This window comes from Mauremys reevesii, linkage group 1 (genome assembly GCF_016161935.1).
Source record: "Mauremys reevesii isolate NIE-2019 linkage group 1, ASM1616193v1, whole genome shotgun sequence".
Classification (NCBI taxonomy): Eukaryota; Metazoa; Chordata; order Testudines; family Geoemydidae; genus Mauremys; species Mauremys reevesii.
Window position 1 is genome coordinate 48,176,631 of NC_052623.1, and position 23,253 is coordinate 48,199,883.

Sequence of the window (23,253 nt, forward strand, 5' to 3'; positions counted from 1 at the left end):
ACCTTTTATCCCCAATTAGGGATATTGCAGATTATGTATTCCTTATGCCAGCCGATCTTAAACTGAACTTTTCACCCCTTGATAATCTGTATGTTATTCCCTGATAACCAGAAATGTCTATGCTTAAACTCTGTACCGTTCACTTTTTTTAAACATCATCTTAATACAATTTTTAAATATACCCTAGGAGGCACGGTTTGGGTGAATGGAGAGCCATGCAGGGTATGTACACACGCACACTCTTCAGGTGTGTCTTTACTCACTTAACCCATGTCGCACCAGCTGAACTGCTATTTATAGCTGTGATGGGAGGTAGTGGGGTGCTACAGGGGTATGCACACCTCCGAAACATGTGTGCAGTGAAGACGCACCTATTCTCTCCATTCAGCCTGGGCTCAACATTTGACAGTTTATTTTACTTTTACTGTTGATCTCAATAAGTGATGGTTATTTCACACTATGCAGTTCTTTAATCAACTTATTAAAGCTGTTCAGGCTGCTAATTACGCCTCTAGCAGAATAAGAATGTGATTAAATGCTGTTGATTCTCCTAGATCTGGATAACTGGGTCTTTCCACTATTCCCAGACACCACTCAAAACAATGAAAATTTCCATGGCCCAGTTACAATGGGACCTTTCGAAAGTCTGAACTTCTCCCAGTTCTGGCTTTTAAAACCACACCTCTCATTCTACACTGAGAACAAGGCCCCCATTGTTCAGATCTTTTCCAGCAGTCCTAGCAGAGAGAGTGCTTCTTTGGAATTTTCAGCGCAGAATCTAGTCTCTATGGTTTCAGAAGTGAGACCCATCGTACTCCGCATTCTGAGCCTTTCAATTATTTGAGACTTTAAGTCAGGAGGATTTTAAAATATCTGATGGCTTGGTTCATTTGCTAGGAAGAGGGGGTCACATTCTAATCAAATATAAGGTTTCACAGATTCCGGATATTATCAGACTACCTATTGAATTTTTAAACGCATCTAGTTTGTTACCTTTCACATTCTGCTGCGAGATCTGAATCTCGTCTCCCATTACTAGGTTTCTAGTTGAACAGTGCCTTTTTCAGTATACTTAGCTGATTATTTTGTTCTATAAAACGCTGTGTAAGAGACATAAAGAACTGTAGTCCACATATAGGCCCCAAACCTGCACACCTGGATGTAGGGGTCCACCCACACACTGCAGCTTGCAGAATCCGAGCCTGAGGATGTCCTGAACAATCTGTTTATTTCAGGAAATCTGCTGTGGAAGTTCATGCATTGTTACGTATTTAAGGGATATCTTTAGTGATCATCTCTCCTCACACTCTCTTATTTGACAGTTGAGCTCAGGTCCATTGGGAAAGGACCTTTGTGCTGAGAGTTCATGGATTTGTTTGGCTGATGTCTGGAGGCAGAGCAGCTCTCAGCAGAAACTTATTAATTCTGGAACTTCCTTCCATGCCTTGGTCCGACATACCTCAATAGTGCAGACCTTCAGAGAATGTGGCAAAGTCTATCTCCAATTACCATTAAACACCAGTAATGTCTTGTCAATGGACAAACATCACACAACTCTTTGGGTTTGTCTACACTGGGAAAATGAGTAGTGTTATATCATGTTAACTAGTGCATTTTAATTAACACATGCTAAAAGAACACTCATTTGCCCAGTGCTGACAAATAATATTTTTAAAAGGACCCAAGAAGAAAAAATATGATGAATGTTCAGATTTTGTTTGGTTTCTCTAGAAACCAAACTATTCACATTCAGGAAGCATGGGACCGGATCTAACATCATTAAGCCCATCTTCTTCTCGCTATTCCTTTTCTTTTTAAGTAAATATTAAAAGATCCCAACATCTTCATATTCAACAAATATCAGTACAGCTATATTTGCTGTGTGGAATTTGGCCAGAAAAAGTGCTGAAGCCTTGATACCCAAAGAAAGAAGGTAATGGATTAATAACAATAAAAAAATCCCACGAAGTAACCTGATAGTTTTGCAGAGCAACATGCACCAAGAGGAAAGTAGCAGGAAGGCAGCCTCTCTTAGGACACAGTAAATGGCAGGATTAGAGCCTTCAGCATGAACACATTATTGTTATTTATTATTCTTCAACCCCCATGCTGTGAAACCAACTTGAAATGACAGGTGCGGTTTCTCTATTGATTAACAAGGTGTAAAATGTACTCTCTGTGTTAAGACTTACTCAGTGCAGTTACCTTACACTGTCAAAGGAAGGGGTGATTTCCTCCACCAGCATAGGAAATCTGGGCCAAATTCTATAATCCCTAGTCAGGCACAGCTCCTCTGGATTTCAGCGGGGGGGAGGATTAAGGAGCACAGGATTCAGCCCGCTGTTTTTAAGTACGTGCTAGGTCAAATGACAGCCCAATGCTGACAGGAGGCAGACGAGGAGTGTTTTGAATTATGTCAGCCACTATACTTGTGGGATCATATGGAATAATCCAGCTTGCGCCCAGGGGCTGAGGGGACAATTGTTCAGTGGATTCCCGAAGCATGTGGGGAATGCCGTCTTGGTAACACTGTTCTCCTCTTTGTCTCTAGAAACCTTTTTCATGGGGATTCTGAGGGAGTTGGGAATCCAGGCCAGGGAGGGGAGTAGCCTGGAATTGGGGAGGAGGAGAGCTGCTTTTTGCAGATGTCAGGCCTCCATGAGTTCTTGGGTAACTGGCCAGGAGAGAAGTTCTGCACACTGTTGTCAAAGCAACAAGAGAGCTGTGCCATCATGGGGTCAGAAGAGGGCAGAGTAGGCAGGGGCCAGAGTGGGTGGAGGTCCAGGAGCCCCATGGCAAAAGCCCTGTTACCAGCAGATTACCTGGTATCCATGAGTTTTAGGAGCCAAACGACTTCTCCTTCCATGGAAAAGCAAATCCCCCTACACACACTCGAGAGAATGATGATAAGCAACATCTGTGAGAGGAACCTTGCAGCATTTCCTGCTTTCTCTGAGAACTATTCCCACTTGTGGGCCAATCTCCCCTCTTAATTAGGGGGACTTGAGCTTTTCCTATTGCTGGGATTTTAGAAAGCAGATGGGAATGGGAAATCTATCCGCAGACGTTATGCTGAGCTAACCAGCGCTGATTTCATACAGGTGTGTCAGACAGGAACTGTACCAGCTCCTAGCTAATGCCGTAATCACTGCACCATCTATTCATTTCCACTAAAACTTTTTGGGCTGCAGAAATGTTCAGCAAGTAAGCTTGACAAAAGGCACAAAACTCTTCTACTGAAAGCCACAGGATAATGAAATCCTAACTAGCATTTGCATCAAAATCTGAAGGTCAGTGGAAAATCTTTGTTCATTTTCATAAGCCTTTCAGAAAGCCACATCAGTCAGAAAAGAACGATGTGAACCTTGAGAGCACAGTTAAAGGATAGAACATTTCTGGCATTTCATCTGACGCTCTCAATTCATGAACACAAAACCATGGCCATAAACAAATTTAAATGGTTTTAGGGGCTAAACCTTCCAAGCTTCCTCCTCTGATCCCCGAGGCCATTAAAAGTAGCCCCAAATCCATTGTTTTAGTGTGTGTTGTCCTAGAACTAATGTCATTCCCATGTGCTTTGAGATCAAAGGTTTTTAATGCAATTTTATAGCAGCGAATCTTGGAACAGTTTTTGCCCCGCTCTTCCCCGCAAGCTACAATATTGATTCTGGGTTATTTTACAACTTCTGATGGGAAACTGCCCTTATTCTCCCCCTCCCATTAACAGGGCAATGGGTTTGTCTCAGCCTTGTCAACCAGAACAAAATTAATGATCTCTGCTATGTTAAATTCAAGTGTCCTGGCCTGAACTGAAGTCACATGATCAAGTTTTGGGATAGGCTGAACTCTTTGGGTGGGAACTTGGAAGCCCAGTGGAATCACAATGACTCCAGAGAGCCAGTAGGGTGTGATTCAAAATACATATCTACCATGACAAAACTACCGCCTTAGCCGCCAGCTGCTTGGTTTGACAATTTTCACTATTTATACAACATTTGTACAATTTAGGTCTGTGAAACCAGCACATAAGTTCATATGGCCCTGCACATACAGCAGCTGTGCAGTGTTTGAAAACAATGTTTGACAAGGGATGACAGAAGTTTTAGAGAATCATGGATCTGCTATAAAAGCCTCTTTTAGTCTTAACAACTTCGCAATGAAAATTTACATTCATGTGAAAAACAGACATGCGATTGGAACTTGTCCTGACTGGACTGACTCATTTAGCACTTAATCATTTGTATATATGGGGAGCCAGTTAACTGAATCAAAGTTTATTTTGATATCTTATTCTTGTTTCCCAAAGCTTATCAGCCAATTAAAAACACAAAGATGCAGTCTGCAAATTGTGAGCATGTGGTTCAGATCTGACGGGTAACACAAGCATACCGGTTTTCTGTACTGTCTGCAGACTGGTTCATAGGTTTCTCTAGGAGGTTTCCCTGATTCTTTTTTACAGGCTTGTTCTGCCACTCATCTCCTATGGAATTGCTTCAAAGTGTCTCCATAGGTATGTGAAAGAGAGATAAAACCAGCACCCTTTACATCTGGACACAAAGGAACAAATCCTGGAAGCAGAGCACAGCCAAGCTGAGCTTCTCTGTGGGGGTGAAGGAGAAAATGAATCCCTTCTTTCCAGAGCTCACAATGGCAGTGGAGCTAGTCTGCAGAAGTTACTGCACTCTCAAGGCTGCTCTAGCCCCTGGAGCCAGTGCATTCTCCCTTGTGTGGAGGAGAATGACCCAGTGGATCCTGCTCTGAATCCCCCCTGAGGATCTGCAGGGGATCTCTGCATCCCATGTATGAGATTCTTAAATCCTACCCTATTTCTGCAGCAGAAAAACCCCAGTTCTTCTGGGTCAGGGCCTTCTGAGCAGTTATGATTCTGCTGAAGAAATGGTCACAGAGAAGAGATGAAATTTGGCTGTACCCCACCTGCTGAAATCCTGACATGATACAGATCTCACCTTCAAAAACTCATGTTAAATGGATGATTTGGAGTCAAATCTGTTTGTCTTGGCGCTATCCTGCAACCAGCACCATTGCTGCTGATGGGGCTATTTCCCTTAGTAAGGTGAGAATGTTATTGGTCAAAAATCTGACTGCAAAAGACAATCCACCCCAGTAGCAAGTCAACATTTTTCTCTTAACTCTTATTGGCTCATGGCTCCCTGGGGGTTCTGGTCTGTGGAGTTCTATTTTAATGCTGGGGAAGCCCTGATGAAAATCCAGACGTAGCGAGTAGAGATGCCAAAGACACTGGGCCTATCTCAAGGAGCTATGCAGTAGGATAAACCAATGAGCTCAGATGCAGTGTGAGAGATACTGTTCCTTTCCTCTAGCAGCAACAGGCAGGTCTAGAGTTGCCCTTAACTTCCCCAGAAGAGGCCAAGAAGAGGAATACACAAATGGCAGCTACAGGGACCTCCACCTGCTTATTAAAAACATTTAGAACTTTTCTCAAATGGCACCACAGAGCTATTTCTGTATTTTTAAAACCATAGTTAATAGCTATCATTTGAAAACACAGTCACCATTTAAAGCAGAGCTCTATTTCAACTTTTTTTTTGGCCTGTCAAATTTTACAAGATCATGAGAATATGAGGATTTTAAAGTTATGGAATTTCTGCACTGGGATTTTGTCATTGGGCCACTTGATTGGGTCCTAGGGAATTATCTACAGGCAAGTTCTACAAGCCTGGGGCCAAATACACTAATTCCCCTTCCAAATTTCTGACTCTTGGTTGGCAGCTCAGCCTCTGTATCAGATTATTTCTACCTACAATTTAATTTTAAAAATAATAATCTTCCCCTTCATTCATCTGGGACTGACTGCTGAGAGACACACATCTGATCAGTTACTTACGTGATACACCTTGCTGGACAGAATGAGCTCGGAAAAGGCTCGGAGGAGTTTTTCTGCCGAGCCTTTTTAACAAATGATCACGTTCGTTCAAGCTGGAAAAAAACCAAATACACACAGTGAGTCCCTAGATAATTCCATTGCATCTCGAGTGTATTTAATAAGTACTTTTGCTTTTTAAATAAATCAGTTACAGTGTGTAAAAAACAATTCTTTTAACTTTCTTTACAATGGACACCACCATCAGGGATCTATGATGACAGGACTCCTTCTTTTTAAGGCATAGTGGTATACGTGTACATCTACGCTGTCTATCTCTGAGATGACCATCATTGTGGCATCTGGGTGCCTGATATTTTGGCCTTGGACATAACTGTACTGAACTTGGCATCCCATCTTAATTGAAGTATATAATAAAAACTTTCTTTGTAGGTCATGCCCGATTCTGGGCTCCCAAAAACTGCCTTAGAGAGAAGGAGCAATGTGTTTTTACTTAGTGTATGGTAAAGGCTTCTATCACACCTGCAGCATGGCTTGAAACAACCAGAGAAGAAACCCACCATAATTCTTTCATGAAAACAGCTCAGTTGTTTTCCCAGTGGAAAGTACAAATTATCTCAATTTTTTGATAAAAAAGAACAACAACAAAAATCTTCAGTTTCCACAATTTAATTTCTAGTCCTGTGTGGATCTAAAATTAGCTTTTTAGAAGGTATTCAATTTTTACCCCATGCAAATGCAAACTAGAGGAGAAAAACAAACACACTGACCAACCAAAGGAGACAGAGACAAGGGAATAGCTATAATGAATCTCTAGAAAGCTATACACGAAAATCAATAGCTACTATCTACCATGGATATTTGCACAAAACTATTATTTCAGTGTTAGTTTTGTGCACAGAATAAAAGGATAATACTGACCCTGTGGCCCTGATCCAGAAGAGCATGAAAGCATGTGCACGTAAGCATGTCTCATTGACATCAGTGGGATTTCTTATAAATGTAATATTATGAATGTTTCTGTGTTTTGCTGGACTGGGGCCTTGATGATAGGCCTACACATCATTACATAGTGTTCTTATTATGAAATTATATATATATATATTAGCATAATCTATTTTAGTTCAAAATGATTGGGGCCCTGTGTTTTCTCTCACACTCATATAATTGTCCTGTTTGTAAAGTTATTCCTGATTTACACTAGTGCCAGTGAACAGAGAATCAGACACATTTTTGTTAACAGGACTCCACTGGCATGATCTCATTCATTCCAGCTTTATGCTGAATTTTCAGAATTCAGGGCCTGATTCTCTTCCCATTCCCTTTTTCTCAACCTTCACTGACTTCGGGGACTGACACTGGTTACACTGAGATGAGAATCAGGCCACATATAACTGTGCAAACATATCTGGAGTGAGGACCTAGATATATTTTCTTGCTGACACTTAGGATTTCACATCCATGAAGTATATGAAATTTGGACTCCAAGGGGCACTGCTGCTATTGCCGTTTTAACAGGCCACTCTCTCTCACTGAAACCGTTAATTGCTTTAAACAAGACGATGCCAGCCAGAATTTCTGAAATGTCCGTAATGTCCAATGCCTCTTTGTGGGCTTTCATGCCACCTAAAATTTCATTAGATTCATCTCAAAGGTCAAATCCTCTCACAGCAGACTGAACAGTGGGGACATCCATGGAGGACAAAGGAAATAATCACCTGAAGTTACTTTGTGGCAACTGTTCCAGTCATGTGAAGTGGGGGTCAAAAAGCCACTGGATCCTTTCCTAAATCCTTCCCAGTGCAAAGAGGGCTCAGACCCCACTATGCAGGAACTCAGACTCCTCCTCTTGCACAGTGAAACTACACATGATGCACTACAAGGCAGTCCCCCGAATCCACAAAGGAGGCAAGATTTGTCTCCAAGAACAGAAGTCTGTGCAGCGTTTGACTATTAGTCTTAGCCCTGGTCTACATGGGGGGGGGGGAGGAGGGCGGGGGAAGGAATCGATCTAAATTATGCAACTTCAGCTACGTGAATAACGTAGTTGAAGTTGAGGTACTTAGACCAACTTACCATGGTGTCTTCACTGCGGTGAGTCAACTGCTGCCGCTCCCCCATCGACTCTGCCTGCGCCTCTCACCGAGCTGGAGTACAGGAGTTGACGGGAGAGCGCTCAGGGGTCAATTTATCTCATCTAGACTAGACATGATAAATTGATCCCCGCTGGATTGATCACTGCCTGCTGATCCAGCTGGTAATGAAGATACACCAGATGTGGGCAAACTATGGCCCACAGGACCATCCTGCCCAGCCCCTGAGCTTCTGGCCAGGGAGCCTAGTCCCCAGCCCCTCCCCCGCAGCCACGCCGCCTTGCAGGCTGCGCTCTGGCCCGCCGCGCCCGCTGGGCAGCGTGGGGAGCACAGCTGGCTCTGGCCGGATGTTGTGGCTGCAAACTCCTGCTGCTGGGGGCGGGGGTTGAGTAAGGGAGCGGGGGATTCTGGGGGGCAGTCAGGGAGGAGGGGGCAGTTGGATAGGGTGGAGGATCTGGGGGGGCAGTCAGGGGATGGGGAACTGGGCGGGTTGGGTGTGGGAGTCCCGGGGAGGGGCTTCTCAGGGGGCGGGGATTTGGATAGGGGTTGGGAGGGCAGTCAGGGGACAGGGAACAGCGGGGGGTGGATAAGGAGGTGGGATCCCAGGGGCAGTTAGGGACAGTGGGTCCCAGGAGGAGGTGGTCAGGGGACAAGGAGCAGAGGGCGGTTGGATAGGGGGTGGGAGTCCCGGGGGGGGGCTGTCAAGTGGCGGGAGTGAGGATAGGGGTCAGGGGTCCTGGGAGGGGGCGGTCGGGGACAAGGTGCAGGTGGGGTTGGATGGGTTGGAAGTTCTGAGGAGGGCAGTCGGGGACAGGAAGTGGGAGGGGGCGGATAGGGGACAGGGGGCAGGCTGTTTGGGAGGCACAGCCTTCCCTACCCAGCCCTCCATACAGTTGTGCAACCCCAATGTGGCCCTCGGGCCAAAAAGTTTGCCCACCCCTCAGATATACCCTTGATCTCAGTTTCTTTTCCCGAGGAGGAAGGAATGGAGAATGCTAGAGGCAGGATGCTCAGCCTCTGTAGGAAAAGTGAGCCAAGTGGCTCCCTCACTGGTGTCCCCCTCTGGCAGATGAACGGAGCTTTGGCAATGGGCCAAAAAGTCAGGCACCTCCAGCCATTTTCTGTCAGACGGAAAGTTCCAGCATCGTGAGGCTTTGGAGGGAGGAGACAAAGAGGAAAAAGAGGAAATATAGGGGAAATTCTCGGGGCTATCAGAAACCCTTGACATTACAGTTCCCCTGAGAAGTGTACTGTGTGACGTACTTCGTCACACAATGCACAGTCAACCCCTGCAACTCATTGCCAGGGGATGTTGTGAAGATCAAAACTATTACAGGGTTCAAAAAAGAATTAGCTAAGTTCATGGAGGACAGGGCCATCAATTAGCCAAGATGGTCAGGGACACAACCCCATACTCTGGGTGTCCCTAGTGTCTGACTGCCAGACGCTGGGACGGGAGTGGACAAGAAAGGATGGATCATTGATGACTGTCTGCTCTGTTCATTGTCTCTGAAGCACCTGGCATTGTCCACTGTCGGAAGACAGGATAGTCGGCTAGCTGATTGGTCTGACCCAGTATGGCTGTTCTGTTCTTATTTAGCTTTTCCTACTGATCTCACTTCAGATGTATTTAAACTATGGGTTTTCTAAGTCTCTATCAGAGCCTCACTATTATCAAGTATAGCAACCACTGAGCAAAGCTGGCATGAGGCAAAATACTTTCTGCATTGCCCTTTATTTGAATAAAAATGTTTTTTTATATCTTTTTGAAATGGCCAAATTACTTTGTTGTCACTTCTGAAGAATTCCCACTGACCTACAGATAAAGGCAGATGAGTCATATACTTGTATGGAATAAACCTGCCTGTTCCCAAGTGCAGTTATCAAGCCACAGCACCTTCCAGTTTATTATTTTGGTTTCAGAAAGTGGAAACCTTTATAAATTCTCTCTTGTCTCCTGGAAACAAATATAAGGAAAAAAGAAAGAGATAATCCTAACAAAGTATCCCAGGACACCCAGGACAGAGACACAAGACAGTATGAACGGCGTTTTCAAACCACGTGGGTCCAGGAATCATTCTGGACTGCCCAACTTAGATCCATAGATTCCCACAAACCTAGGAAACTGGCACTTGTTATCCAAGGGAAGGTGGCTACACCTTGCAGGATCCTGGTCTGTTTCTGTTCAGGTTCCAATGTTGTAGAAAGTCCCATAGTTTGGAAACCCTTTGGCTGCAGAAATATATTTAATTATTTCTGACACAGAATCTTCTCTAAAGCATGCTCAGAGGTTTGTATTGGTTTTTGTAAATGCTACTTGGAAGAACTTTGGTTTGCATCATTTTGGAAAAGCTTCCAAAGCTTGAAAAACAATTCTCAGAGTATTAATTATTATTTATTTTAGTGTAACGCTCAAGGGCCCCAGGCAGGATCAGGGTCCCATTGTGTTGGGTGCTGTATATAGACATACGAAGAGCCAGTCCCTGTTTAAGGAGCCTACATTTTAAAAAAGACAAGTGACATATGGTGGGTGGGGACCGGAATATAATCAAGCACATGTGTTTATTTAAATACCTGCTGCTTCTCAGCCTCTCCTTTCTTATAGGTGCAGGCACCAGCGTCTAGGTGTGTCAGGAGCAGCAGAATAAAAGCTTTCTTGCACTGCTTCCCATTTCTTCCTGCTGTGGGACTTCAACATACGCTTACTGAAAGCTCACCCTGGGCTTGCGTTGGCTAACTCACTGAGTACATCTTGGTGTTAAAGGGCTAGTGAGGTCCAGGGAACCATCTACTAACTTACATGGGCTTTGGATCAGGCCCAGTAAAATACTGAATCATGCACTTCTACATTCCGATCTAATTACCAGAAAGCTCTTTTGAGAGGAATGTACTTGGTTATGGTATCTAATCACCAAAACCAAAAACTTCATTTAAAACAAGGTAAGGCTGCTTAAGTGTGACATCACCTGACACAAACCCTTACAAGTAAGGAAATGCCAAGTTAAGAGACACCTCTTTACGGTACTCTTGTGCCCACACTGCTATTGAAAGACTCTACACCTCCACAGGAAATTTCTTTCTGTCTCCACAGATAAAGAAAACACACACACCTTATTAATATCCCTGACACCATAGCATAAAACTTTCACCACAGCCTCATGCCTGTCCCAGAGACATGCACTGTGCCACACACTTAACTTGTGCATGCCCGTCACCACTGAACATTTGCTGAGGTTGCTGAGGTCACAACTGCGGGTTTGTGGCTCTAAATACTGCTTCTGCTTTCAATGAGACTCTGTGCAGGTGTGTGAATTGACCCACATGGAACGTATGCAAGACTGGGCTACAGACTGCAACCGAGAGTGCATTGGGGACAGATAGATGACAGGTCTATAAACGTATCTGGTGAGACCACACCGGAAATACTTCATACAGCTCTGAGCACCTCAATAACAGGACAATGTTACCAAACTGGAGGTAATCGAGAGAATGTTCTTATGGGGGCCAGAAGGGCAGATTTATGAGGAAGAATTAAAAGAATGAAACATAGAATCATAGGGTTAGAAGGGACCGGACAGATCAATGTGTTGATTGCTTAAACAATGACTTTGTGAGAGTTGAGGGGGTAGAGATATAATAATTGTTTACAACTATGTGAAGGGTAAAAGTACAAAAGGTGTATAGGAACTGCTTAAAGTGATACAAAGGAGTTATGAAGTAAAACCAGAGCAACGATAATTTAGGATGAATACTAAGGAAAATGCCCTTAGAATGAAGCCGAAGATTGTGGAACAGTCTTACAAGGGAGTGGTACAAAATTAATCATTTGAGTTATTTAAAACAAGACATTTAAAACAAGGGGTCCTTCAGGGATTGGTTCTTGGCCCCAATGTGTATGATTCTTTTTGGACTATATCAATGACATTGCACTTGTTTGTTAAATCTGATAAGGAATTGAAGGGACATCTTAAGGTGATACGTTATCATTTCAAATGACGTTTTCTATCCCATGCACAAAGTCACTCTTGCATCCTGGGTCTTAATTGTTCTAAGGTGTCAGCTAAGATGCTTATTAATTGTGTTAAAAAAAGTGGTTTTTGTCCTTTTTTTGCTCCAACAAAAGCAAACAGGCCCTAAGTATGGGCAACAAACATCTGGCTTTACACATTCAAATGAGGAGCATCAAAACAAACAGAATAATTCACAGCTGACCACAAGGTCCCGCTGGCTCATTTGTTCGAGTAATTAAAAAAAGATGAGCTTCACCACCAATTAACCTACTGAGCACTAATTAGCGTTAATGAGGATTTGAGGTACTTGGTATAGCTTGACCCAGAAAGTCCTCCGGAGTTCACTAATTGGCTGGTGGCAAAAGCAGCGCTCACAAAGAAGTGAAGGTTAAAGTGGCTGCAGATGTCTCACTTAAAACAGAGTCTCCCTGGAAAACACACACAGTGGTTGGGTTAAAATTTTTTTTCAGAATTGCATCAGAATCTCAGTGGTGATTTGCTAGCAGAGCTGCAGAATATAGGCAGGTTATTTATAATGGATAAGATGATTTAGGATTTTTTCTTAAACTAATGTGTTTGGATTATTTAAAATGTTTAGTCCAATACAAACACAAATATATGAGATGGTTTGTTTCTTCCTGCCCCTGCAGTATCCTGCAGGAAGAAATGTAATATTTGTAATTAAAGCCTTGACACAGCCATAAAATCTGCAAACAAATTGTAAAAATTAAAAAATGTGTGTGTATATTCTGGCTGCTAGCCCTCTACTCTCTGAATACGTAGTAAATACAAGGCTAACGTATGGCCCACAGTCTCTTAAATGTTATAAAATATAGAGGATTACACACAGAAGTTTGAGCCAACAGGACAGAAAAATGCACAGCTGTTTTTTCTGTGACTTGAATAACTATGAATCCCATTACCCTTCTATCTGCAGGTGCAGCATCACAATTTCTTCTATTCAGTACAGTAGCAACATTCAAATCATGGGAAAGCTGTGATATAAACCAGAAAAACCTCATAGTTCAAGCTGAAATTCTGCCCCCTTTAAAGGGACTAGTAAGTGGGCCCTGATTTAATATGTTGCTTTCTGCTTGTGACACATCTTGTTACATATCTCCTTGTCTGAGGTCTCTTCCTGGGCTCGCTCAGAAATAACGCCTCTGAAGCCAGTGGTGGTACACCAGTGCAAAGCAGGTGCGAGAGGAGAATCAAATCCCCTTAACTGCAGCTAACTAAAGACTTTGTTGTGAGTCCGATAGTTTCCCTTTGTAGCTTTTCTAAAGTTCAGAAATAATTTAAAAAGTACCTCAACATTTCTGTTGCTAAGCACTTTTGCTGTGGGTTGCATGATTTTTAAACCTAAGAACCCTCCTTTCCATTCCATTCATTCTGAAGCCACCTCATGCCCCTCTTCTTCAGCCTTCTCATGCTATTGCATAGCTCCATCTTAGCCTTTCCCCTTTCGGGAACTCAAATAATACAGTTTTTTTTTAAATCAGCAATTTTAAAAAATCTTTATTAAAAGGAAAGCACATTAAATTGGCATTTGTGGCCTAGTGATAGTGTAGAGGGAATGCACTCAGACACAGGGCCGGCTCCAGGCACCAGTTTATCAAGCAGGTGCTTGGGGTGGCCACTCCGGAGCTGGGCGGCACTTTCAGGTATTCGGCCGGCAATTCGGCGGAGGGTCCCTCACTCCTGCTCAGAGCGAAGGACCTCCCGCTGAATTGCCGCAGATTGTGATCGTGGCTTTTTTTTTTTTTGGCTGCTTGGGGCGGCAAAACCCCTAGAGCCAGTCCTGCTCAGACATCAGGGCTATATGGGGGAGGGGTCCTCCTGTGAATCAGTATCCTATAGCCAGTTAGGAAGCTATATTGATGGGCTCTGAATGGGGGATATGATCCAACAGTGACCAGGACACCATAAGTGCTTAGATACTATGCTGGTGCTGGATGACATAGAAAAATCTTATATAGATCTTAGGGTGGGGGGGAAGGGGGAGGATGAGTGTGGTAAAGAAGTGAAAGAATCCTCCAAAATAATTGGTACACTCAAATAGCTGGGTAGGACTCTATTAACCAACCCCATGTGCCATGGTCGTGCTGCTGTAAAATTCACTATGTATAATCCTCTGATTAACCTTTAGTAGAAATTACTGTTAGAAAATGGGCTGATTCAGGGGAGCAAGGGGACCTATGAAAAACAATTATCTACATATAAATGGTGTAGTGACTGTTAGAGATGACCAACGCTGGAAGAAAAATCTGAGCCTCTTCAACACGAGGCTTTGTTCTTTTCTCCTTAACAGTGTATTGAAATGTTATTTTCAGCAACAGAACTGATGTCAACATAGAAACAGCAAAATCCAGGCTAAACTATTGGTTGGATCACGGACTGAGAACCTAGTTAGATTAAGCAAATCCTGTGAAATTAGTTTAAGATGACATTTACCCTGGTACTGAGGACTCACCAAGACCCTGTGCATTACTTCAGTCCCACGTAAGCCCACAACACGGATCTTAAGAGGAGCCGTAAACTGTGCCCATTTATGAGAGAGCCCTGTACAGGTATGAATTTCACTCTCAGTGAATAGGTGAGTGGGTATTTGAGTACTGATCAGCTGGGTTTTTGGCATGTCAAGAAAAACAATGACCCTTACATGTCATGATGATACACACAAGTAGCCAGGGGCTTGTGTTGGTTTGTCCCTTAGTCGCAGTTCATGAAGGGGAGGTGTTATTTTTGGTTATCTGGCATCAGGTTGATATAATGTTTTACTCTGTGAGATCAATCCGGGTAGGAGGTCTTTTTAATTTTAAAAGCAAACAGACTTTACTGATAATGAAGCTGCTATGTAATCAGCGGAGATCTCCAGAGAGGTTCTTGAGGAAGTCATTTATGGCAGGGGTGTTTGATACCAATATCTGAAGTGTATAATCGAAATCTTCAGCCTTTTCTTTGCAAAGTCAGCCTCTAGGCACATACATAATCAATATGTCACTCAAGTAGGGAGACTGAAATAAAAACTAGCCAAGTGCTTTCTGTTTCTTCCTGTAAATATGCAACGAACCATCAACAAACCCTAAGCACCAGATTATGGCTGGGGCACAAAGCATAATTGGGTAGTGCAGAGAAGTGCATAGCGTTGCCCTAGATCAGTAGGCAAGTGAGCCAGGAGCTGGGCATTTTATTCTTCTTTACAATTCTAGTAGATTTTTCAAAATTCTCTGAGAATAGAATGACTAGTTATTTTAAACACAAAACAAAGACTTATCAGTAGCCGGAGAGTCTGAGTTTAACAATCAATTGTATTGTTGTCCTCTCCCTCTTTCTATGTGTCAGTGTAGCAGTTAGGTTTTTAGAGGTTAAACATATGACGCCTGCGTCAGCTCAGCTCCCACATAGCTCTACCATCTGTTTATCCTCATCGGATGTTACGAAGGTTCAGAATATCACACAGCATACATGCAGGCGTGGCAGTAGCTATGCGATTGTTATGAAATAGCTTGGGAGCAGGAGGTCTTTGTTTTACTGTATTTCAAATGCTTGACAGTTCCTTTTACATTGTACATAACAGTTTACACAGAAACTGTATTATATGGATATTTGGGGCCAAATTCTTCTCTTTTTTCTACCCAGGCAACCACACTCAGGAAAGTCAGCAAGGCTGCATGGGTAGAAGTGATTTTTAGGGTTGGGGTCCTTTTTTTTTTTTGTTTCAAATTATGTCTTGCTGAAGATAATACTTTCCTACTCATGGACTTGTAAAGACCACTTGGATCATCCTTCGTTTTGCAGGTTGTTATAACTGGAATTGTATTGTAACCTTAATTATAAAGGGTACTACCAAGCGCCTGCTATAATAAATGTAAGCTACCCACCTAGGAAAAAGAAATAGACAGCACAGATACAAACAAAACAATAGGCCTGAGACAGTCATAGCACCTTTCATTTCAAAGTGCTTCAAATATTTTATCTACTCCTACATGTGCGCGTAGGTATGCACGTGTGCATTACTATTAACTGTCCCAAAACATTACCAACACAGAGTTAAGATTGCTCCGTGCTACTTCAGCTAAACTTAAACCTTTGAAAAGCAGGAAATGAAGAGTGATTTATTGCTTTCCAACCATCCTCACTTTAGTATCAGTGCCCCCGTTTACTTCTTCTCCCTAAGTGCATCACTTTGCACTTACCGTGGGTGCTGGTAGTATCCTCTATAGATAAGGTTGCAATACAGTTCCAATTATAACATGCTTTTCCTACACACTCCTATGTTTCGGACACAGTCACCTTTGAGGTTGAAATTTTCCATGCTTGGTCTCTGCCCAAAGGTGATTTGTTATTGGAAAGTATGAACAAGATCCATTCAATCATTTTTAACTTTGGTAAGGGTAGGAAATATACTTTTCCTGTTAACTACTCACTAAGACCAGCTCTACCACTTTTGCCGCCCCAAGCAAAAAAAAAAAAAAAAAGACGCTCAGACTACTGCCCGAACTGCTGAAGGAAAAAAAAAAAAAAAAGCTGCCCAGACTGTGCCACCCCAAGAATGGATGGAATGCCGTCCCTCAGCATGTGCCGCCCCAGGCATGTGCTTCCTCTGCGGGTGCCTGGAGTCGGCCCTGCTACTCACCCCCACCCCCCAAATCCCTCCAACAACCTCTTTTATCAGATTATTTTTTGAAGGCCAGCTGTAAAAATGGCTGAATTTTCACAGTGTCTGGGCATAGTTCTCAGTGCAGGCTACGGAATTTTCTTGGTTTGAAAAAAAAAATCTGGTTTGATTGAGTATTTGGTGACAGCCTACTGGGTATATATACAGTGTAGTTGTAGCCATGTGGGGCTCAGGATATGAGAGAGACAAGGTGGGTTGAAAGCTTGTCTTTCTCATCAATAGAAGTTAGTTCACTAAAAGATATTACGTCACGCACCTTGTCTCTCTACTGGGTATGGAGTATTTTCCATGTAGCCTTCCCTTGTTAAATGCAACCCTTAAAATAGCGCTCTTTGGGCTTGTCTACATCACACAGCTTTTAGCGACAAGGCTGTGTTGCTAAAAGTCAGCGTGTGTGAACGCTCTCTATCGGTATTTTGTCTGCACTTTTGCCAACAAAATACTTTCATCCCGTGAGCGGCGTTAGCTTTGTCGGAAGGAGAGCGCTCCTGTCGACAAAGCCGCATTCACACTGCCACTTGCATTGGCAAAACTTTTGTCTTTTGCGGGGGGAGGGGGGGCTTTTTAAAGTACCCGTGAAAGACAAAAGTTTTGTCGACAACTTCGCAGTGTAGACATACTCTTTGTTACTAATGTATGTCATAATAAAACATACAGGATGCAAATTCTTCTCCCTCTCCCCTGGGAGTGGGCAAAGGAGGAACTCAGGCCAAAGACACTGCTCAAGCCTTTAGACTGGAGCTGTTGTCATGGAGCAGTTCTCCTGCTGTGCAGCCTGGAGGGAGGATTCCTTCCCCTTCCCCCTGTCGATCTCTAGAGCCTAACCCAGTAACTCAGGATTAAGCACTGGGGAGAAGACTAGCCCCTTAATCAGTATTCCTTCTCCTTTTGTTATGTCCCCACTGTTCCCACCTTTCCATTTCAATTTGCAGCTTAATTTTGTCCTCTGTGTTTGTACCTCCTTCAGCTCTAAGGTAGTCAGCAGATTTCATCACAGCTTTAAGCCTCACTCTGGATCACTGTGGGTTTTTTTTTTTGAACTTCATTTGCTATTTTTGAAGGATAATTATTTTATAGGAATTATCAACGTGATGTGATGTGAACCTACTGTACTGTAGAGGGAGCAAGTATAATTCTGTTAGTTTGTTCTATAAGGCTTAAGCTTGATCTAGCAAATTGTCACTTGGAAAAAAAATCAATCACCATGTTTATCTTTGCCAGGGCTATAGCTGATTTGCTGAGATGCTTCCCAACTGAAAGCAGGATCAAGCCCTGTGATTTTAAATGCCTTATGCAGAGGGGTCGAAGCACTGGAAATTAACAATACATATGAAAATGAAGAAAAACCTGTCATTTCTGTTTACCTATCTCCAGATAAAATGGGATAGCATAAAATAGAGAGGGGGAGCACTGATATCATTTTATATGCATTTTGCTAGTAAAAAGAGTCTAATATCTTTTTAGTAGAAAAACTGGGAGAAAAAAACATAAATGACAGTCACTTTGATGGAGAAATCTTTTCTTTTCTTTCCTGAAATGGTGTGAAGAACATGTGGAAATTTTGCTAAGAAGCCCTAAACCTCAAAAAGAAAATATACCTCTCAATTGCAACCTAATTTTATGCTCAGCTGCACAAGATGGGCCAGATTCCAATCTCAGAGTTGTGTAAATCTTGAGTAAATCCACTGAAGTCAACATGTAAACAAGATCAGAATTTGGCACAGTGTATACAATGCAATTTACCAGCTTACAGCACAGAAGTGTATTTGTGTTTAATAAGATCAAGACCATTCTGTTGTTCCTGTTGATCTGAAGTGCTTTATTGAAATGGTCTCCCTCTTTCAATTGTATGCTGATTGAAATGCATCAATACGAAATGACAAAAGACTAGTATTCGGAAATATAACGAGCCCAAACCTTGATGTTAATGGAAAAATTCCCATTGACTTCAGTGGCAGCAGGCCCTTAATTTACACAGAGGCTTGTTTTAAAATATGTTTTAGCAATTCTATTTTTGCCTTTGTAAGACTGGAGGGTTTACAGCATTAGGCTACAGGAGACAGTAAGAGGGCTGAGTCAGATTTCCTTAACTCTACTTTTCTTCTCTCAAGGGGCCTATTGAGTGAGCAAGCCTTCATAAGTCCCTGTGTCAGCTGGCTGAGCACTGATGGGGTCCTACAGCTATCGAAATGACTAGATAGGCATCTGCATTCACGGCCTAAGTAAAGCAGAAGAGAAGATAAACAAGATAGCTTGCTCTAAGGAGGAAAGGCTAGTCATGCAGCTCCTTTTACCAAAGCAACAGAGTAAGGTAGACTCAGCAAAAAGCACTTAAATGAAAGAGAATCTTTACCACAATGCAGCTGCTTGTTGGGCAGAGACACTACAGAGACTGTGAGGATCTGCTCTTTAAACTGCACTGAAAAACAGTGTTGGTTTCTTACCTGATGATAAAAATAGCTGTCTTTTAATGTGACTTTAAAGAGACTTTAAATCATAAGAGACAAAGAAACAAAGTGTAATGAAAAATCCTGCATAGAAGTACACTCAAAGAACAGGCCTATGCCTGGCTGGCTCAGAAAACTGATTTTGCTCATTCCCGTGTTATTTTACATAGGGCAAGAGGAATGTTGCATCACAGTTCCAAATGATTTAGAAAAGGGAAAGGGAATTCTTTCCCTTTTCTAAATGATATGGACACTTTGCGGTTATAACCCAGACAAGTCCTTCAGCGCCTTGTAAAGGGTGGAGTAAACTATTAAAGCATCAATATTATTCAGTATAAAATAAAAATCTCCTAACCCCCAATAAATAAATCCTGAAGGAAGTTCTCTGTGCAAGTCTGAGACATAGAAACCCTCTTGAATATCAAAATTCACTTTCACAAAGCAAAGTATTGCACTACTTTATTCACTGCCTATTGGTTGGACACAGTGATAATAAATGGACATTGATTAGGGACCAAAATGACTTTTAGCTTGAAAATCTGTCTTTATTCAGACTAAACTCGCACTGATTTCAATGAGAGGTTAGACAGAGAACAAACTAAATATGACCCTCTAGATTTGGCCCTTTATGAGCCATGATTTGAGTATTAAAAAGTTTTAATTAAAAAATGTCTCCCCAGTTATTTTCAGTCACTTATGTATGTGGATCAGTAGAAAATGTGTTTGTTTTCTTCATGTAAATTTCACATAGCTTCTTTCGTCAGGTGTCCATGTTTGCTTTGGCATGTAAATTGCCCCCTCTCCTCTCCAAACTCATGTAAATTTAGTGCTAAATCCTGTCTTTTGTTACATGAGTGTGCCAGGGAGACTATTTCCTTCCCGGACCAAGGCTCACCCAAGCTGCAGCTGCACTGGATTCCAGCCCAGCAGTCTCTTGAGTGTCAAATTAGGGAGTGGCTAATGAGCCTGCAGATCCTCCCCAGGTAGCTTGCTGACTTGGGGGCATGGCAAAGCATCCACTCCCACTGCATGCACAGAGGATTGTGAAGGTTTAGGATGCAGAGTGTGTTGTTCTACTTCCCTGCACAGGCAGGATGGCTCACTGAACCGAACATATGGCTGGCTCTGCTGTTTCCTTAACTTGCCTACTGTTCACAACGCTGGTGAGTAAGGGTAGAATTTTGCCCTTAGTATTTAGGTCATTAATAAAAATGATTTAGGTTCTAGAAACTAGTCAGATGAGGTTAAGATTAAGCCGAGTTTAATGTAATCAATGAAGGGGAGCTGTTTAGTTTTCATTCATCTCAAACATTACAATGAAAAGTCTGTTTCGTATAGATATTCTGATTTTGGATATGTGAGCAAGGCTCCCACTGATGACACTGAGAACCTACCCAAGGCCAGAGTGTGGTCCATGGGGCCATCTTACCCAGGTTTTAAAAACCAAAACAAGCCGAACTGCAACCCAGAGGATAATTTGTGCCCCACTCCATAATGCCATGTGCATGCATGACTTCAGGCGTTTTTTGAATCACTTGCCGTTAAGCTGAAAAGTTTGTAACATCCAGAATGTGCACCTCATAGTTGCATAAGTGTTCATAAGTCCCTCTCTTATCTTTAATTGGGTGTGAAGTATTTTGTGATACTTTTCTGTGAAAGACACTATACAAAAATAGTGTACACTACATGGGACAGGAAAGCAGATCCTGACGACAGCCAGCTTATCTCCCAGCACTGCCTGAACAAAGCATACATCTAGTGGCTATGTTTTCAGAAATACTTCCGACAAGTGCTAACATTTACTTAGGGAGAACTGGCAGTCCCGCGCAGTTTTAATATAGCTTTACCCACCGCACTAGAAACAAGTGGATTCTAGTTACTCACTTCTCTTCCTAAGTAGTCCCAGGGTAAACAGAAATATCATGCCATCAGTGGGGGCACCCAGCAGGAGCAAGCAAAGGAGCACAAATCACAGAGCTCCTGATTCCCAGCAGCCCTCAGGAAATTTTAAAAAAACCAAAACATATAGCCAAATGAGAGAGACTGCAGCTCAAGGAAATTCCCAGTACGCCACTTTCCCATCTCCCTCCCTTCCCAAAGGAACAGCCCATGATTTCAAGCAGGTGTGAAAGAGCCAGCAGACAAACAAAGGAGATAAAAGACATAATTCCAAGGAGCACTCAGGAGGCCACATCATAAGCATGACACACCAACCTCTAGCAGACTGCGGCACTCCACTATTATCTACTTCACAGATGGACCACCCAGAAAATCTGGGAGCAATTAGGAGGGAGAAAAAAAATGCATGGGGTGGGGGGTTGGGGTTGGGAAGGAGGGCCAGGAGGATTCCTTACATCATCTCCATGCAAGCGTTTCGAGAAGGAAGTGAATCTATATGGAGGAGGAATGCAGATTAAAGTGTTTGCAGTGAGAATGCAATAAAATAAAAGGCTATGAAAACATGTAACATCTGAATGAATTACAACACAGATGTTAAATTTACAAAAAGCCACAACAATGTGTAAACATAAACGGGGAAGCCAATCAAGTTCTAGGAGACACGTGCACATAAACAGCTTAAACTCCAACTGCTTCTTGATGACTATTAATGGCATTTCCTCCTGGTTTCACAACCCAGAGAGGCATTATGCAACGACAACAGTTTTACTTTCCCCACCTCTAGTGGTGTCAATAGCAGACAGTTAATATTGTCAGTAAAAAGCAAACCAACATAACACAGAAATACAATTGGGTATTCTGTACAAATACATGAACCCCCTCACAGCAGATTCCCTAACAGTTTCACAGAACTGAATGCCTTGGGGCTGAAGACTGCTTGTTCTCAGAAGAGTCCTTTGGATCCAATTCATTTCCATTGGTCCAACAGGATTTGAGATTGTTGACTATTAGTTCACGGTGCAAAGCATATATCTTTAAACAAGTTTTTGCCTGATTCTCAACAGTGCAGAGCACTTTCAGCTCCCACTGACTCCAAGGTGGTTGCTCAGCACCACTAAAATTTAGGCCATTTTTATTTAAGCATCTAATTTTAGGCCCTCAAGTTTCAATATTTTAGTCTGAGCCTTTTACTTTTGTTGACTTTGCTCACTAAAGTTGCTTATTCATTTTAAATGATTCTAGGTTCACCCTAGCACCTTTGCATGTGGCTGTAATTTATAAATAAAACCATACACTTGTAGTACTCAAAAGCAGTAAGACAGAAAGTGACTCACTGTTAATTAAAATGACCCCTACATATTTTGGGTTTTTTTCTTTTTGTTTTGTACTATTTTTCCTTCGATCTTGATCCCTGAGACTGAGATCTGGGCACTAAGGGCATATTATATAAACATATTAAAATTCATAACAGGGAATCTCTAAAGCTTTTCAGTTTATTAGTCATGGTGGCAAATTCACTTCTTGGCAACTTGTGACTTGGTAGGCACTATCTGTAGAGAAATTAAGCTGAACATTTATTATCCAGCTTGCCTCAGCAGCAGCTACAATACGGCAATTAGTTTACCTTAGAATAGACATCAAAGACTCAAAGGATGACCTTGCCCTGGAAGAATGAAATCTTTTTAAAAGCCCCATTCCACTCAGTTTGCTAGTTTATAAGGTTTGCTAAAATCCAGTTTAATGATCATGTAGTTTCTTAGCAGGTCATGTGGTGCCATATTGTGTAAGGAACACAAGAATTAGTTATAAACCCTTTTTGAACTCAGAGAGCTTTCCGATTTGCTGAGGCAGAGCCACTTTCTAAAGATGTAAATGAAACTGTCTGAAGGAAAAGCCTCACTATGATTTTCTTTAGCTTCTTTCAAAGCAGACAAAAGTTCCCACACAATATATATGCTCCCTTACAATGAAGCATTTAATAACAGCAATATGTTCTGTCCATATGGCGTGGCTAGAAGAGAGAAGCGCAAGTGACCATGCTGAGAAGTCTGTACTCACAGCCCTGTAAATTACAGATGAAAAGTGAGAGCACAAAAGCTGCGAGGTCAGACAAACTGGGCCAGGTACCAATGCAGACCTTACTTTCTGTTTTCCATTCCTCCTTTTAATGCTGTCCTAAAATTTTTCATGTCCAGAGTCATAGCCAACTTTTTTTCTCATCCGAACATTTGATCAAAACCCCTGGTACCATCCAATATAC

At 42.4% G+C, this 23,253-nt stretch overlaps 1 protein-coding gene across 5 annotated transcripts in view; it reads right to left on the reverse strand.

Annotated features, from left to right (window-relative positions):
- The window catches only part of ATP8A2 (ATPase phospholipid transporting 8A2), a 541,088-nt gene that overhangs the window by 9,023 nt on the left and 508,812 nt on the right, over positions 1-23,253 (reverse strand). For all 5 annotated transcript variants that reach the window (XM_039520497.1, XM_039520502.1, XM_039520500.1 and 2 more), the window contains one exon: positions 5,867-5,958. In XM_039520497.1, the coding sequence (XP_039376431.1) occupies positions 5,867-5,958 (92 nt within the window). The remainder of the gene's footprint in view (positions 1-5,866; positions 5,959-23,253) is intronic.